General features: G+C 63.7%; 2 protein-coding genes across 5 annotated transcripts in view; one reads left to right on the top strand and one right to left on the bottom strand.

The window, feature by feature from the left end:
* Positions 1–1,606, bottom strand: part of NPHP4 (nephrocystin 4) — a 19,787-nt gene extending 18,181 nt beyond the window's left edge. Inside the window, 2 exon segments of the mRNA XM_030507991.1 lie at positions 354–615; positions 699–1,606. Coding sequence (XP_030363851.1) covers positions 354–615; positions 699–1,606 — 1,170 coding nt within the window.
* Positions 1,166–17,970, top strand: KCNAB2 (potassium voltage-gated channel subfamily A regulatory beta subunit 2). 4 transcript variants are annotated; one of them, XM_030507760.1, is made up of 16 exons: positions 1,166–1,229; positions 6,438–6,556; positions 6,833–6,874; positions 13,508–13,551; positions 14,005–14,042; positions 14,190–14,269; positions 14,657–14,701; positions 14,803–14,847; positions 14,919–14,962; positions 15,048–15,134; positions 16,174–16,259; positions 16,456–16,576; positions 16,693–16,787; positions 16,925–17,045; positions 17,132–17,220; positions 17,600–17,970. In XM_030507760.1, exons 2-16 carry the CDS (start codon positions 6,480–6,482, stop codon positions 17,687–17,689), a joined length of 1,104 nt encoding a protein of 367 aa, XP_030363620.1. In that variant the 5' UTR covers positions 1,166–1,229; positions 6,438–6,479; the 3' UTR covers positions 17,690–17,970. The 4 variants fall into 4 exon arrangements, with proteins under 4 accessions (XP_030363620.1, XP_030363623.1, XP_030363622.1 ...); XM_030507762.1 differs by lacking the exon at positions 1,166–1,229 and adding an exon at positions 3,195–3,384; XM_030507763.1 differs by lacking the exon at positions 6,833–6,874 and having other exon boundaries at positions 1,167–1,229.

Raw genomic sequence — 17,970 nt, 5'->3', positions numbered from 1 at the left:
GACAGGGCAGGGCAGGGTGGGAGGCACCCTACAGAACACACCATCTCAGCACCCCAAAACTGCAGAACATGCTTTGGTAAGGGGGCGGAACGCAAATAATTCACTTTTAAAGTACTACACAGAGATTTTAGTTTAAAAATAAAAGACTGGATTGGGCCGAAGGGAGTTTAAAGCTCAACCCGCTCCAACCCCCTGCCACGGGCAGGGACACCTTCCACTAGAGCAGGTTGCTCCAAGCCCCTGCGTCCAACCTGCCCTTGAGCACTGCCAGGGATGGGGCAGCCACGGCTTCTCTGTGCAAAGAGCTCACCTACGCTATAATTAACGACAATTAATGAAGGTTCACCCGGTACCTGGGCGAGGGCGGCCCCTTCGAGGTGCTTCAGGACGCAGCAGAACGCGGCGGGGTGCGCCGCGGGCACCCTCCTGCGCCGGGCGTGCGGCGGGACCGCGAGGCTCTGCCGGAACACCCGCTCCCACTCGCTGCGCCGCGGGTCCCCCGTCCCGGCCGGGGTCCCCAGGGCCGAGCCTGGGAAGGAACCGGGAGCTGCGGGAACGCGGGAGCACCGCAACCCAAAGAGGCCCCGCACAGGGCACGTGTGGGGCCGGGCACACCTTCACACCCGCACGAACCGGGGCACCGAGGCCGGCAGGGACGGGGACGGGGCCCACCGCAAACGGGACCGGAGCGGACCGACCCGGACAGCCCCGCCCGGCCCGGCCCTGCCCAACCCGGTCCGTCCCGCACCGCCCGCGGGATCGGGCCCGCCGCACTCACCGCGCCCCGACGCCATCTTCTCGGGCCCGACCAACTCCTCGCCGTCCCGGGGGGGGATATGTAGGGGTCGCCGCCGCTCACTGCCCAGCCACCCGCGCTCCCGCGCCCCTCCGCCGGTGTGCACCGGAGAGGAGCATCAGCGCTGCGGTGGCGGAGCACCGCGGGTTGTGGTGGCGGCGGCGGAACGGCGGCGGTAGAGCAGGCCGTCCCCCCCCGCGCGGGTGGTCGCGCCCGACTCAGCATCGGGTTACTAGGGCGATGGTGCCGCACCGCGGGGGGCGTGGCCTCGCCGGTGGGTCCAGCCAATGGAAGCTGCGCTGAGCCTCCGTCATTTGCATGCGGCGGGAGCGGCGGGCGGCGCAGCCAATCAGCGGAGGGAGGGGCGGGCGGGGCGGGGCGTGCCCCCCACGAGGGCGCCGCGGCGGAGCGGTGGGAGCGGCGGAGCGGGCAGGTGGGGCCGGGACCGGGCGGGACGGGACGGGGCGGGACGGAGCGGGAGGGGACCGGGAGGGCGCTGGGGGGGGCGGTGGGGATGGCGATGGGGGCGATGGTGGCGGCGGTGATGGGGATGCTGGAGCCGGGCGTGGCCGCGGCCTGCGCGCCTTGCGCCGGGGGAGGCAGGCGGGAGCCCCGGCAACACGACGCGCCGGCGGGAGAGCGCGAACGGGGGGCGCCCGTAGCATCGCACCCCCCGTTACATGATCGGGGATGATTCGCTTCTGTCGGGGACTGAACCGTCCCTGTAGAAGTGCTGTAGAAGTTGGTGGCTTCGCTCGCCAAAGAGACTCCGGGGTCATTGGAAAGGGGAGACCCCACTGCCCCCTCCATAGACCCACAGATTCCCTCTACAGATCCCCCATAGCTCCCCCATTCCCTGCCCTGCATGGCCCACCCGCTGCCAGTGCACCCCCTGAGCTTTCCTTCAACCATCCCCAATACTCGGGGGCTTTGGCTCATGACCCACCTCCAGCCTCTAGTATTTAGGGCTGGTTCCCATGCGATGGGGAGCCCCGTCAGCCCCATACCCATTTAGCCAGGACACCGGGATCTTGTAGCTAACACAGGCATACAGGGAGCATTGGGCCCTCATTCCAGTGAAAGCCTCTTCGTGGAAGAGCGGAGCCATGCTCCGTGCCACTGGGAAGTGAAACCCCATCCCAACTGGTTTTGCATGGGTAGGGCACCCAGCCAAGCTTCCGAAAAGCACAGGTTCCTTCCAAAAGCATTTTTGGGAGCTGCGGTGTGGCCGCTGGGAGCATCGTGAGTGCCAGAGCTGAGCAACGTATACCCCGTGTATATTGCCTATGGATAGGCTTATTGCATATATGCAGTGATTTTGGGGCTGGCTAACAAGAGATGCCTCTGCTCACAGCCGCTAATGGAAGATGCGCGAGACCCACTTTTCTTATTAGTTATAATTATTATTACTGTTGTAACGAGGAGGGCAGTGGGGCCAGATGTTGCTTCCCCGCTCTTGGGGCTCTCATCTCAGAGCGAGAGCGGAATGACTTGGTGCCAGCTTCCACCATCACTGGGGGGCAATGCTGGTGCTGGAGAGCGCTCCCCAAATGGGACGAGATTATGGCCTCCTGCCACCATTGCGCAGCTGCAGCATGGAAAGTGGGAAACCTACTGGGATCACCCACCCGGGCAGTGCCGAGTGGGTCCCGGGCAGTGCCGGTGCGGTTCGGAGCAGGCAGCGTGCCTGCTGGCCCCATCACCAGCAGGATGCTGCTGTGAAGCTGAGCAGGACTCAGCTCATGGCAAGGGACTGGGTTTTCCGAATTCCTAAATGACAAAGCTCACGCTCCTAAAACTGACCCCTTTTTACTGGCTTTGACTCTGGTTTTCATGCCATCACCGCGCCAGTGATGTTATTACTGCAGGATCCCAGTGCCATGCTGCCACTGGGGACTGGTGTGCTCCCATCACCAGGGTGCCTCCAAACCCGCGGTGGGTTTTTTACCCATGGTGGCCAAAAAGCAAAAGCCACTGGGAAGTTGTGATTGGCACGAGCAGAGGAGCACGGGTGGCCAGCGGGATGTGGCACCTGGGCTGGGAGGCAGCATTGCCCATGGACACCCCTGTTTGAGTTCTTAAGACAAACACCCAGTGATTCATAGCATGGAAATATCCTGCCCCAGGCTCCCTGTGGCCGCCAGACAAGCCTCTCACCAGAGCTGCGCAGGGTCAGCCAGCAGCGGGTGGCAGCCGCTCACTGCCCACTCGTGGTGCTGCCGGTGCCGGGCTGCGGCACTGACACGGTTAAGGCACCGGTGGGATCCGGGAGCCGGGCTGCACGCCACCGGCAGCCAAACTTGCCGAGTCAGGATGTGAGAGCGGCAGGAACGGCTCTGCAGCATCCCTGGGTGCTGCCGCATCCCGAGGTGCGGAGGGCTCGGCTTTCCCCTCCAGCACCGGATGCCCCTTCCCAGGGACAGAGCGGGAATGGGGTAGGAACTGCCATCCGCTGTGTTTGCCTCCGGCTGTCGCAGCTGCTCTGCACTGGCACCGCTTCCCAAACCCGCAGAGCCGCCGGCTCGGCTTTTATCCCATTGTTGGTTTTGCCTCCTGACCGCGCATCTCCATTAGAGCACCGGAGCCAGGTACGTGCGGTGCCGCGGCGGGGGCTCGGCCGTGCCTGGCCGGTAGCCATGGGCACAGTGGGCTCCTGCCCACCGGCGCGCTGGGGAAGGGGCAGGCGCTGGCGGGTGCCGCACGTCGGGGACCCTGATGGACCCCGTTACGTTGGTGCTGGTGGTACGTGACGGCCATGCAGGAATAACCCGCCCGACGTGTCGCGTGTGCTTTTGGGCTGTGTCATCCACTCGGGAGCCGGCGCTCCGGCAGCACCATCACGGGCGACCTCACATGTCGCAGCTCAATCCCCGGCGCTGTGCGTTGTCCTGATGACCGGCTCTAAACACATCTGAGCCCACCGGCCATGGTCTGAGCAAGGCATGCAAGGGGGGGGAAAGGCTGCTCTGCAGCAGAGGCTTCCCCGGGCAGAGGGAAGGGGCAGGGCTGCTGCGCTGCGGATCCTGCGGCGCCGGTGCTGCGGGCAGGGGGCTGGGAGCACCGGGGGGTTCGCGGCACCAAGCAGAGCAGGGCACGGTAACTGTGCCAAAGTCACCTTTCCCACGGCGTGCTGGGGGGGGGGGCGTGTGCTGAAGGTGCTGGTTGAAAACCCGGTGAAATAAGGATAGAAATACAGGGATGGATATACCCGGAGCGGGGAGATGCTCGGCGCCGTCCTCACCTGGGCAGTGGGGAAGGACACCAGGGTACCCAGGGCAGGGGTCCTGCTGCTCCCTGGTGCCTCACCTGTGGGGGCTCATCAGAGCTTCATCCCTATGTTCAGTTTAATTCCGTGTGCAGTTTGACCTCCTCTTGCTCTGACAGCAGCGTGTTTGGGATGCTACCCAGGCAGAAATCCCTGCTGTGTCTCAGCACCCACACTCTTGCACCCCATCGTGCTGCCGGGGATGGGGATGGAGCCCAGGGGGAGCACAGGCTCTTGGGGCTCCCTCCACCTGGGTCCCACAGAAGAAAACACTTTTCTTCCCTCTCCATCACCCCGCAGAAACTCCTGCGGTTGCGGACTCGCGGCTGAGTTTTGCCGTGAGGAAGCTGAAGGTGCAGGAGTGGTCTTGAGGAAGCACCAAACGACTGGCACAAAGGGGTGCTCCGGCTCCTCAGGGTGCTGAGCCCTGCCCAGTGTGCCGGTGGTCCCATGGAGCTTCCCGGCAAAGTTCCACCAACGCACCCTGGACTTGCCAGCCAGAGTGCCCGGGCCTCCCAGCATTGCCCCGAGGTAATGGATGGGGGGCATTGGTCCGGCTGAAAACTGTGGAGGGCCGAGCCGATGGCAAAGTGGAGCCCATGGCAAAGCCGAGTCTATGGCAGAGCTGAGCCCATGGCAGAGCCGAACCAACGGCAGAGCCGAGCCCATGGCAGAGGCGAACCCATGGCAAAGCTGAGCCCATGGCAGAGCCAAACCCATTGCAGAGGCAAACCCATGGCAAAGCCGAGCCCATGGCAGAGCCGAGCCCATGGCAAAGCTGAGCCCATGGCAGTGCCGAGCCCGTGGCCAAGCTCATCACACTCACACCCCCAGGATGCACACACCGAGCCATTCCTGAGCCACACAAGAAGTTGCAGTCAGTTTGTGGCAGGGCGAGGAAGGAAGCAGCACGGCTGCACCCTGTGCCTGGGGTATGGGGGATCCCCCAGCCCGCTTCAGCTTCACAGCCCCTAACAAAGTGACCCTGCGCGGGCCGGGGGGGGCTTGCAGGAGCGTGCAGACAGTGCCAGGGCTGGCGGCTGCTGCTGACCCTGCGCTGCTGGAGGCAGGGACATGAAGGTGACATTTACAGCAACCAGAAGCCGGGGGGTTGCGCTGGCTTTGGGGGCTCAGCAGGGTCACACCGGGCAGCGCAGGGGAGCAGAGAGAACCCCGGCTTCACCGAGCCCGCCGGACCCCCAGCCCTGGCGGGGCTGCGGCCAAAGGGAGGAGGGAGCTGGGGCCGGGGCTGCGGTGGGCGGGCGGGTGGCTCCGTGGGGACGGGCTCGGCTGCCGCAGCCGCTGCCATTGGGCCGCGTGGGCTGCAGGGGCTGCGCCGGGCTGCGCCGGGATGCAGGCACGCCGGGCCGGGATGCGGGATGCGGGAGGGATGCAGGATACAGGCATGCCCTGCTGGGATGCGGGAGGGATGCAGGATGCTGGCACACTGTGCCAGGATGCAGGATGTGGGAGAGATACAGGATGCAGGCATGCTGTGCCAGGATGCAGGCAGGATGCATGCCAGGACATGAGCACACTGTGCTGTGCCATGCTCCTGCTGTGCCCAGCTGGAGAAGGAGCTGGAGATTTCTCAGTCCCCCCAAAAAGAAGCTGGTGACTTGAAGTGTAAAGATGAGCCTAAAGAAACATGGCTTAAATTAAACAATTAGCCCCATTTGTGCAGGGAACCGCTGTGGATTTCTGGGAGACTGGAAACTGCGGATGGTGTTGCAGGATGGGGAGCAGGAGCAGGACCACAACTCCCTAGGGAGTCATGCTGGATTCTCATGGGCATGGAGATGGGGATAGAAAGGGTCAGGGTCCCTGCATTAAGCTCCCCCTGCACTGAGCACCCTGTCCTGCAGGGCTCCTGCTCCCACAGTCACATGCAGCTGCAGGAAAGACCAAGCTCTTTTCCTTTCCTTGGCTTGTCCCTTGCAGAGGGACCCTCTGGGGGCTCCTTCAGTGTTAAACACCAGCAAAAGGTTCCATTTTTCAGGATCTCCTTTCTTCACCATTCTCTGGCGTGAATTAAGACCCCCATGGTGCGGGTCAGTGCCCCTCTGTGCTGCTGGGTTGCCCTGTGACATGGCCGGAGGTGCGCAGCAGGGCAGGCAGCGAGGTGGGCAGCAAGCAGCCCTGGGCACCCCACAAGTTTGGGGAGAGCAACCGAATTGGGGTGCCAATGGCACAGCACAAGGGCAGGATGGGTTTGGGATCGGTGGGGGTCTGGAGCAGGCAGGGTTGCCATATCCTGCCTGCCGCTGCCCGCACCGGGTGCCCATCCGGCCCTGAGCTTCTGCAACAGGAAGCGCCGTCGTGCGCGTGCCCCAAAAACCCCCATTTCTTCCTCATTTTCTCTTTCCCCCGCGGCAGGGGTGAGGTGGCGAGCGGCTCCGGGGAGCCCAGGCTGGCTCCATGTATCCCGAATCCACCACTGACTCCCCGGCGCGACTCTCGCTGCGGCAGACGGGCTCCCCAGGGATGATTTACAGGTAAGGGGACGGGGCAGCAATGGGGCTTCAAACCCGGCATCCCAAAAACGCTTTGTGCCAACACCTCCTGGGCTGCAAAACCCCACATGGCACCCAGCAGCGGTGGGTCTGGGTGCCATGGGATGAGCGGGTGCTTTCAGGGAGCATGCCGGTGCCCACTGCACGGATGCAGCACGGGTGGGTGCCACCGACCCTCCCCACGGCCGCTCGGTCCCGCTCCACCTTTCTAACGGGGTTTGTGGCATCTTTCTTCTTTCTCCCCTTTGCTGTCGGAAGCGCGAGGTACGGGAGCCCCAAGCGCCAGCTCCAGTTCTACAGGTAACCCGGTCCCTTTCCCTCCCCAAAATCCCCCCTGGTAAGCAGACACAACCGAAGCCCCTGCCCATGCCCAGGGCTCTCCGGCATCACTGGCACAGGGTGGGCATCACCGCGTCTTTGCCTGCTCGTGGGTTTGGCACTGCGACGTGGGGACTCTGTGTGTGGCTGGGTGGGTTGGGGCTGTCCTCACCGGCTCCCCAAGCCATGGAGATACCGGGGGTCAGCTGCCCTATGGGTATGGGGCTTGGCTTGTCTCCGGAGCATCCTGCACCGATGCTGCTCCTGGAAGAGCCCGCTGGCTTTTCCCAAGGGCAGCTCCAGGAACCTGGCCAGCCACTCCACTGCTTCTTCCACTAAGAGAAGCATCATTAAGCAATACACAAGCAACACTTTCCTGCCCTTTCCACCCTTTTACTGTCTGAAGTGAAGGCGGCACTTTCCCCTGCACACAGTGCCAGCGGCCACCTCGGTGTTCCTGGGGCTGCAGCAGCCCCAGGGCCAGCCCAGTGCTGAACCCAACCTGGCTCTGACAGGGCAGAGGATGGGGGGCTGCCCCCCAAAGTTGCTGCAGCCTCCCTGCTCCATCCCCTCGTGTGGCAAAAGGAGAGGCTGGCCAGCAACAGGGTGGCTTGATGGCGCTGCGAGTGCGCCTGTCCCAGCGCTGCCAAGCCACTGGTGGGTTTTGGCCGCTGCAAACCAGCACAGAACCACTGTGCCATGGGGACCAAGGAGGGACCGGCTCCGCCACGCAATGACCCGTCTACCCCCATCGCCCCGGGTGCCGGTGGTGCGGGACCTGTCACGACAGGGCGAGGGTCGGCTGCGGGTGGAGGCGGCGATGCCAATGTTGAGAGAGCAGCGGCACGGCCCCGGCTTTTAGTGAAGAGGCCATGAATAATTTAGCTCCCCTTCGCAGGGAAGAAAATCCCCTAATAGGGCTAATGGAGCGCGGCGAGAAAGCTGGGCTCAGGGGGCTCGGCGCAGCCGCCAATTGCTTTGGACGCTGAGCACCGACACTCCCCTAACGCAAAAGCACCCGGCAGCTGCAGCTCTTAAAGCTGCCCGGGGCTGCCCACAGCGGTGCTGTTGGTGAGCAGCAGCCCCGGTGTAAGGGTGAGTCGGGGCCAGCGGCATGGGGATGGGCACAGGCTGTGCGGGCAGCCGGGAGGGCGTTCTGCACGGGGCGATGTGTTGGCTTGGGGAGGTTTTCGTTTGGGGCTTGGGGTCTCTTTGGTTTTAGGCAGGCTGTTGGTTGCAAATAGATTCCCAGCCTGGGCAGAGCATCTCTGAGCAGCTTCCCTGCGCACCCGTCACCCACTTGTTGTGCCCCGATGCGCGCTGATGGTTCCTTGTTATCCCTTAGAGCTGGTGTCCCATCCCCATCCCTGCTCCTTTCCCGCTTGGGCACGGCACTGCTTGGGCTGCAGCAGCTCCTGCTTCTCATCCCTCGGGCAGTGCCAGGATTTCTGCTAATGAACATGGATGAACCCACTGCCTCCGCGCTCTCTCCATCACCCCATAACATGGCTCAGCCGAAAACCAGGGAGGTGTCGAAATGAGGCAGATGGCAGATTCCTGCCCCATTCCTCAAAGCATCCCAGACCAAACCTGGCTCCGCTCGCTGCAGCCATTTCATTGAAGCTGTAGAGCAGCCATGCAGCCGGCTCAGGCTTTTCCTGGCCGCTGTCAAGGAAAGGGATCCCACTGGAGCCGGATGCTGCGCCCATGCCCAGCAGGAGCCACCAGTGCTGCCCCAATTAAAACCAACAGCCGCAGAGAAGGGCAGGTACCGGCGGTGCCAGCTCAGGGCTCAGCTGTGCGGCATAGCAGGAAGAGGTGGCCAGGGTTCTGTTCGGCTTTGCTGCAGGAGACGGGTCCTTTTTGCCTGTCTTCCCCACATTCCCAAGCCCTGGCTGCAGAGCAGCAGCACCGGGTGTTGCAGGAGCTCCCCAGGGCTTCAGTCTCCCCTTGCCTTGTATCTTCTGGGTTTTCTTCTTTCCTTGCGGTCACACCTCAATGGCAGAGAGCACTTTGCTTTCGGCTCCTGCTGCTGTAAACTTGAGCTTCACAAGGAAATAAAACACCACCGGTGGGAGCCTGGCCGGAGCCTGATGCCGGTGCAGCTCCGGCTCAGTGCGCTCCCAGCTCCCGCTTCAGCACCAGCGCCGCAGCTTTGGCTCCGGTCCCCGCTCCTCTCAGACACTGACTGCGAGGGAAATCGATGCTGGTGAGATCCCAGCCAGAGCGGCGGCGAGCACCTCGGGTGCGAGGAGCCCACTCTGCGGCAGCCTATTTTCGGCAGCCCGCACCGGCTGGGAGGTCGCTGCCGCGGCTGTGGGGAAGGTGCTGGTTGATGGCACGAGTTTGCGGCATCATGCCGCAGGCATGGCAGCTATCGGCGAGCCACAGCCCCTCTGCAGATGCCCACCCTCCAAAGGAGCCCCTTTCCCATCATGACCTCTCCCACTTGCCGGCACTCAGTGCCAGATTCTCACCAGTGAGATTCCCACCCCAGCCAGCTCCCAATGCATCCCTCCTGGGGATGCAAACCAGCAGCAACCCAACTGGTGTGACTGGGAGGCTGCGCAACTGGGGCACATGCCAGGCTGCAGCAGCTCACCAGGCTGGCACAGCCATGGTGGGCACCCACTGCAGCCCTGGCCGCCCATCGCCACATCCCTTCCTTGCCATGCTGCCGTGCTCTCCCTTTGCGCTTCAGCTCCCTACCAAGACTGAAGCAACTCGCTTTGCCAGGGTCCCTGCTCTGCCCTCCCTGCACCGCAGCTCCGGCATCATGGCACGGGCAAGGCTCTGCCCTGAGCATCACTGGACCCGGCGTCGTGGCGGGCGCTTTCCCAGCTCTCTCCGTAGCATCACTGAGCGGTCGGCAGCGTGTCCGGCACGCGGAGCCCGCGCCACGGCAGCGGGATGCTGTCTATGACATACAGCGAGAGCCTGCGCAGCGTGGCCAGCCGGCACCCCCCGGAGTGGGGGCTGCCCCCGGCGTCCCGGCCGGCCGACGGGCTGGAGCTGCGGCGGCTGCGGGACGTGCGGGCGGCGGCGCGGGCCAAGACGCTGGAGGAGTTCCTGCGGATGCATGGGCTGTCCCTCGCCGACAGCACCGCGCGCGTCACCGGCATGAAGTACAGGTAAGGCAGCGCCAGGACAGGGCTGAGCACGTGTGACGTGGGATGGAGCAGGGGATGTGCTTAGCGCTGGTTTTGCATCCAGCTCCCATCAGATTCCCTGTGCTGTGCTGAGATTGGGACGGGCAATGCGTCGTGGCTGATCTTCATGGTGCGTGTGGGAGAGGCTGCGCCAGGTCAGCGCCGTTACCTCTTGCTTGCTCGATGATCTTTCAGCTTCTCACTTGACATTCCCTTTTGCTGCTGGGAAGTTTGCAAGTGCAAACGCCCCCCGCGCTTGTGAAGAGCAGGCAGTTGGAGCAAACAGCTCCAGAAATGCTTCACCCGCCTGAGGAGCATGAGGAGAGTTCCCTTGCGGGTTCGGGTGCAGCACGAGGTGTATCAGGGTTTCAGCTGACTTTTGTCCTTCTCATCACCGCTGGTGCAGGGAGGACGCACCGGGCAGCCGGGCATGTGGCTCCTCTGGGGGCACGTGGCTGTTATACCCAGCACACCCCATCCACTCTCCCCATTGCAGATGGGGCGCGGGGCTGGGTGCCCCCACTAACTCCATTCAGGTTTGGGCTGGGGACAGTGGCTGATCCCCCTGTGAAAATGCAGGGGCCCTGTGGCTCTGCCGTGCTGTGCTGTGCCACAGGTCAGGTTCCCCTCCGCTCACAATGACAGAGGTAACATTTACACAGTGGCAAGAGCCCATCTAATATTCATGGACTCGTTATTTATTGATGGGGAGAGGCTGGCACAGCACCCCCAAAGGTGCTTCTTCAGGCATGTGCCCCCAAAATCTCTGTGGTTCCTCCTCCTATGGGGAGCTGCTGATTGCTGCCGGGTCCCCCCGCACTGGTGCCGGTGCTGGAGCTGGCACTGGTGGGATTACCCAGCTAAGGAGCTTTGCGGCAGAGGGAAGCGGAGGAGATTACAAGATTTCTCGTTAGGTCAGGGCTGAACACACGTCGCTCCTTCAGCGGGAGATGCTGGGCTGGGTTTTGCCTCAATCCGCTTCACTGATGCTGGGTGAAATCTGGGGGATGCGCTGCTGTGGCTGCAGCCCAGGGGGGGCAACCGGTCCAGCTTCAGTAAACCCATAGGCTGCACCCCTAGAAGAGCCAATGGCATCATCTCTGCCTGCGCTCTTGCCCCAGAATCGTGTGTTTGGCGCCGTGCAAGCGGATTGTGTTTCAGTCTTGCAGGAGTGATGCTGTGGCCGGAGGGAGCCCCCTCACCCCAAGCCTCAGCCCCCCATGCACCCAAACCAGGCTGGGGTGTAAACGCTGCCTGTAAGGGATGCCCAATGGGGCGCAAGGGTTTTGCCGTGCCGCTGGCAATGGGGGTACCCCCGTGGCTCTCCCCTTCCTGCGCCCCCCCCAAGCCCGTGCGCCGCTCACCCTCTTCCCGAGCTCATCAAATATTAAGGGCAGGAGGGTTGCCGGAGCCGCTCGGTGCCCGCAGCCCCCCGCCGTCACGTTGGCGGAGCGTCGGCGCGCGGGAGGAGCTCCCGCCTCACCCGGGGCGCCGGCTAAATTTAGGCATCTGGCGCGGCTGCCCGCCGGAGCAGCATGCAGGTCTCCTTTGTGTGCTCCGAGCACAGCATCAAGAGCCGGAGCGCGGAGGATCGCCTGAATAGGCAGAATGCCGGCAGCCCCAGCCTCGGCACCCGTGGCAAGTTCCGGGCAGTGGCCATGGTGGCCCGCAGCCTGGGGCAGCTCTCGGTGCAGAACGCTCCCTCCTCCAGCGAGTCCAGTGTGAAGCAGCCGGGGATGAAGTACCGGTAGGACGCGGGCGCGCTGCTCGGGCGGTGGGTTTGCCGCCTGCTCGGCTGCTTCTGCTGTTCCTCAATGAGATGTGGGGTGTGTGGGGGTGCGGGGGGGGACCGGGTTGTGCCACGCTCCCCTAATCCCCGGGTTGTGTCCTCTCGGAGCTAAAAGTGCTGACCGTGCGCCTCTGTCGCTTTCCTCGCTGTTTGCTCCTGTCCCCAGTCTGGCTTTGATCCGGCGGGATGGAGGGGGGCAACCCTGAAATTTGGGGTAGGATTAGGAGCATCCCAGTGCCTGCCGAGCCGGGGGGGTCTGAGAGCCACGGTGTGCGTTAATCCATGGATGCTATGGCACCGTTACCACACTAGCAGAGACTTACCGCCCCACAAAGCCCGTGTGGAGCTGTAAGCCCGGATTCGGTCCCAGGTCTGAAAGCGAAGGGCAGCTTGTGTGCATTGTGCCCCCCCAGCCAGCACCCACTGGGTTAATGTGCTTCATGTCCTCAGCGCTGGAGCAGAGCACGGGGGGACTCCCCCCCACCCCAGGATGAGCTTCATGCCACGGTCCAGCTGCCCCACTGCAGCCCAGATGTGACCGGCACAAGGCACAAAGTGCTTGGGATGAAGCCAGCGTCACCCACCATCACCATCCACATCAGCCGAGTCCCCTCATACGGGTGCTGGGGAGGGCAGGAACACCAAACCCCTGCGGCGGCAGCACTGGGGCTACGTGTGGTGGCATCGTCCAGGCTCAGTTCTCCTGTCCCATGGTCGTGTCCCCATCCCAGGGAGCACACCAAGGCCACCCTCTTGCAGGCAGTGGGTGACCAGCTTCTGCAGGGGACAGTGGCACAGGGAGATGCTCCATGCAAAGGGATGGGATAGGGAAGTCCTGGCACAGTGCTGGGGAATGCTTGGCTCCCCCAAGATCTCTGTTGGGCGATCGGTCACCACACTTGAGCAGGAAGGCTGGGAGTGCCCATCACCAGCCCAGGAGGACCCCAGCAATGCTGGAATGGCCGGGATGGAGCTGGTGCCATCGCCACCGTGATCCCCATCCCGGGAGCTTGAGCCACCAAAACACTAAAACCAACTCGGGGCTGGGGGGAGCTCCCGCGCCTCCAGATGTTGGGCAATAACGCGGCGGCGCGGAAGGAAGATGCCCTGAGCCGTGGTTTGCCACCATCGGACCGGGTCTGCTGGGTACCCCGCTCCCCGTGCCGGTGCCGGCGGTGGCGGCGGTGGCGGTGCCTCCCCGGTTGCTATGCGACACCCGCGGGCGAGCTGCCGCGGCTCACCTACACTTTATTTATTTTAACGCTCGTTTCTGGAGCCTTTGTCATTCTTAACGAGGAGCTGGTTCCCCAGCGCCGGGCGCAGGCGGCTGCCAGCCCGGCCCCCTTCCCCGAGCTGGGCTTCAGGGATGCTCCACTTCTCCAGGACACCCAAGCCCCACACAAGCCCTGTTCTGCTTGCAGAGAACAAGCACAGCTCAGGACACATGTGGGATGCTCCAGGCCTGACCACCTCCCCCTGTCCCATGGCATGCTCGGCCTGGGGTGGCTTTTTAATCAGTTTTAGGTGGACCATCTCAGGTGGGAATGGGGATGGGGACCAAGCTCCACCACCATCACCTCCCAGCCCATGCGGACGGCACACTCTGTGACACGCGGATGCATGAGATGGCACTTTGGGGCCTTCTGGTGGTTTTCCTAATGGGTTTCTGTCTTCCAGGAACCTCGGGAAGTCCGGGCTGCGCGTGTCCTGCCTGGGCCTGGGTAAGTGCCAGGGTTTGCTGCAGCCCCTCGGTGTCCCCTCGGTCCCGTGGCCGCTGCCGGCGCTGCCCTGCTCCGGCGCTGCTTTGCGGAGGGAAGGAAAGGGTTTTCCTCCGGCCCCGCGGCGGTCTTGAGAGGCGGCCCAGAACTTGTCAAGTTCTTTTCTCTTCTCCTCCTCTGACATGATGGGAAGTGACTGGGCGATGCTGGGAGCACTGGGCTGCACACGGCGGGGCCAACTGTGGTCACTGCATGCCGGGGCTGAGCCACGGGGACCAGGGTGGGTGGATGGGGCTGGAGGCGGCGGCGGGCGATGCTCACCGTGCTCACCATGCTCACTGCATTCACTGTGCTCACCACGCTCACTGCATTCACTGTGCTCACCATGCTCACCGCATTCACTGTGCTCACCACGCTCACTGCATTCACCCTGTGTGCACCCTCTCTCCTCCGCAGGAACATGGGTAACCTTTGGAGGGCAGATCACAGATGAGGTAAGGATTGTGCCCCTGCACCCTGTCCCTTCCCGAGTGAATCAGGGAGCAGACGGGGCTGGCACAGCCCCCGTGCTGCTCTCGGTGCACATGGCGTGCACCAGTGCTCAGCACCCCCTCGTCTGATGCTCCCGCTCTCCCCCGCAGATGGCAGAGCAGCTGATGACTTTAGCCTATGACAACGGCATTAATCTCTTCGACACGGCAGAAGTCTATGCTGCCGGCAAGTAGGTACCACGCTTTGGCAGCGGCACGAGGGTCCTCACCCTACACCCTGGCACCTCCAAACTGCGGTGGTTCTGGGAGCCTCCTGCATTTACCAGCAGCAAAGGGCTGCCAGGATGGAGCTGTGAGCATTTGGTCATAGGGGGTGCTGGCTCGTGTGGTCCTACACTGCCCGTGGCTGCCTGTGCCATGTGGCTATAGCCATGCACCCTCCCGAGCAGCGGCTGCGCTCGGAGCGTGGTGGCCCAGAGCATCGCAGTGAGCCCACACACCCGCTTAAAAATAGCAGCTCACGTGCGGGGGAGCAGCTCAGCTCTGGGTGCTGCAACCGGAGGGGAAACGGTGTCCCCGCAGCCACCGCGTGCGACTGACATCCCCTTCCCTTGCAGGGCTGAGGTGGTGCTGGGGAACATCATCAAGAAGAAGGGATGGAGGTAAGCTGGACTTCATCCCTTTGTGGCCAAGCCATCACCGCGGTGCCAATGGGCTGGGGAAAGCTGGTGGAGCAGCCACTGACTCTTCTTTCTCCCTGCAGACGATCCAGCCTCGTCATCACCACCAAAATCTTCTGGGGAGGAAAGTAGGTAACGCACCCGCCCCGCGGCAGAGCGGCCGGGGAGCGCCGGGCTCTCACCACCTTTCCTTTTCCAGGGCTGAGACGGAGAGGGGCCTGTCCCGAAAACACATCATAGAAGGTAAGGATGCTCATGGGTGCTGCTGGCCCCGGCGCCAGGCTGTGCCACACCAGTTGCCTGGTGATGATGATGATCCATGCCACAGGTCTGAAGGCATCACTGGAGCGGCTGCAGCTGGAGTACGTGGATGTGGTGTTCGCCAACCGGCCCGACCCCAACACGCCGATGGAAGGTGGGTGCTGCGCCGCGGCGCCGCGTTCCTCCTGCTGCCTTCCGTCGCCATCGCGGTTGGTTTGCGCCAGGCTTTTGTTTCAAGGGCATTTTCCCTTCCCGAGCAGAAACCGCTCCTCCGCCGCCACGGTCAGCCTGAGCTATGGGAAACCTCTGCCACCCCCAGCCCGGCGCCAGGGCCCGCAGCGGGCAGCAATGGGGACGGGTTGGTGGCGCGGCACAGGCTGCTGCCCCCATCGCAGCAGCAGCCAACTCCACTCTCTCTAAATCTCTCTTTTATCACCAGGGGACCCATTTAGTTCCTCCAAGTCCAGGACTTTCATCGTAGAAGGTACTCCCTGCCCGCCGGCCGCTGCCTGCGTCCCAGCGGCACTTCCTGGGGCAGAACCCCCACTCCTCTTGATTTCCATCCCTGTCCCTAAGCAAACCCCAGCATAAAACGCACAGGCAGCATCAGCACAACCAGAACCGCTGCCCTTCAGACCATCCCCAGGAAAGAAGCGAAGCAGCTCCCAGCCTCCACAGGGTCCTTGCCACGTGGCGCCCTTTGCCGCCGTGCCAGGACTGCGGCAGGTCCCTCCTCGCCGGGTGGCTCTGAGCATGCCGGGTGCCCGCTCTCCCCGCCTTGGCTGCAGGAGCGTGCCTTGGCTTGGCCCCAGCCCGCATGGCTCAGGGCCGGCTGCCCCCAGAGTCCCCATTGCACGGGGTCCAGGTCTCCCTCCTGCGCCGCGGGTGATGCTTCAGGCCCCTGCACCAGGTTGGTGCTGGTACCCTGCAGGGCCGGTGCCAGGAGCCTCGGGTTGCTCTCCATGGCAGGAGAGCCCTGGCATCACCAGCGGCATGCCAGGGGCGGCTGCGGTCCCTGGCACATCCCGAGCGGCTGCTCCCTCAGTCCCTGTCCTGTTCCTGTGAAAGCATCCTCTGGACACAACCCAGCTCCCACCTCGGCATGGGGAGCGGGATGCTCACGTGTGCCTCCCTTCCTCCGGCGCGGCACCCCGCTAACCCCCGCCTGCCGCTCTCCCCTTCCCTCCCGGCAGAGACGGTGCGAGCCATGACCCACGTCATCAACCAGGGGATGGCCATGTACTGGGGGACCTCGCGCTGGAGCTCCATGGAGATCATGGTAGGGGCCCAGGGGGCCGCGGTGGAGCAGCCCCAGTGATGCTGATTTAATTAGGCAGCAGCTGTCGGGAATCAGGCGCTTGCAGATGCGCTTAAGCCTTAATTATTCTCTGGATGGCTGCTCGGAGCTCAGCTGGGGGGACCGGAGGGGATTGGGGGGCTCAGTGGGGGTGCTGAGGGTCCCGGCTCTTCGGCAGGAGGCATACTCGGTGGCCCGGCAGTTCAACCTGATCCCGCCGATCTGCGAGCAGGCCGAGTACCACATGTTCCAGCGGGAGAAGGTGGAGGTGCAGCTCCCCGAGCTCTTCCATAAGATAGGTACAGCGGTGGTGCTCCCCAAAACCCAGGCCGGGGGGCACAGCCCGTGTCCATGGGGCTGGCCAGCCCCCATGCTGAGGGGTGGCAGCATCACCCTCACTCTGCTCTGCTCTTAGGTGTTGGAGCCATGACCTGGTCCCCGCTGGCCTGTGGCATCGTCTCGGGGAAGTACGATGGGGGGATCCCCCCCTACTCCCGTGCCTCACTGAAGGTGAGCCCAGACCGGGGGTCACATCAGGACAGGCAGAGCCATGGGAGCATAAGCAACCATGGAGTTTGGGGATGCTGTGCCCATACAAGGGCTCAGTACCCCCCAACCCCACCACAACACCCCCTCCTGCTCCCCAGGGATACCAGTGGCTGAAGGACAAGATCCTGAGCGAGGAGGGCCGGCGGCAGCAGGCGAAGCTGAAGGAGCTGCAGGCCATTGCCGAGCGCCTGGGCTGCACCCTGCCGCAGCTCGCCATCGGTAAGGGGCTGGGGGGACACAGGGGGACATGGGGATGCTGGGGGCAGCCGGGCCCCGCTCAGGCTCTGCTCTCCCTCCTACCCCAGCCTGGTGCCTGCGCAACGAGGGTGTCAGCTCCGTCTTGCTGGGAGCCTCCAACGCTGACCAACTGATGGAGAATATTGGAGCAATACAGGTCAGTGCTCGCCGCCGGCACGGACCGGGGAAGGCTTTGCTCGTGGGACATAACAGGGCAGCGCTCCTGCTGCAGTGCACGCTCCTCCAACGCATGCGCCTGCAGCACTCGCTCCTGCAGCGCAATGTGCAGGGAAAAGAGGCTGCAAACCTGGCTCCAAACAAAAAGTACAGGGTTTGCTTCATCTGAAGCCAAGCAGCAGAGATGAGGCTCTGCTCGGCTGAGCAGGCAGGGGGTGAGCTCGACCCAGGCTCCCTTAACTGGGTCGCTCATCCGGAGAGATGGGGCTTGTAGCATCGAGGTCACGGGATGGAGGCGGTGAGCATCCTCCCGCCTGCTCCCATGGCACGATCCTGACTCCCAACACCGTCCCCCACAGGTCCTCCCGAAGCTGTCGTCTTCCATCGTCCACGAGATCGATAGCATCCTGGGCAACAAACCCTACAGCAAGAAGGACTACCGATCCTAAGCGCCCGCTGCGCAGCCCTCGCCGCCCGTTCGCTTGCTTACGCTGTGTTGGAGCAAAGTGGAGAGCGTGGTTTGCACCACGAGCCCGACGCGCTGCCCCAGACCATCGCCCTGCTGCGCCCCACGGGGCTCTGGAGCGCGGGGACAGCCGGTGGCGGGGCGCGCGCCGGGGCCGGAGCCGCCGCGGGGACCCGTTGCATGCGTCGCTGCCATGGGTGGTCGCGGCGGTGCGAGCGGGTGCTGTACGCCCAGATGAGGCCGACAACACGAAGCTGTTCCCCA

The sequence above is a fragment of the Strigops habroptila genome, chromosome 16 (genome assembly GCF_004027225.2).
Source record: "Strigops habroptila isolate Jane chromosome 16, bStrHab1.2.pri, whole genome shotgun sequence".
NCBI lineage: Eukaryota > Metazoa > Chordata > Aves > Psittaciformes > Psittacidae > Strigops > Strigops habroptila.
The sequence above is the reverse complement of the archived record's forward strand: the minus strand, read 5'-3'. Positions and strand labels throughout refer to the sequence as shown.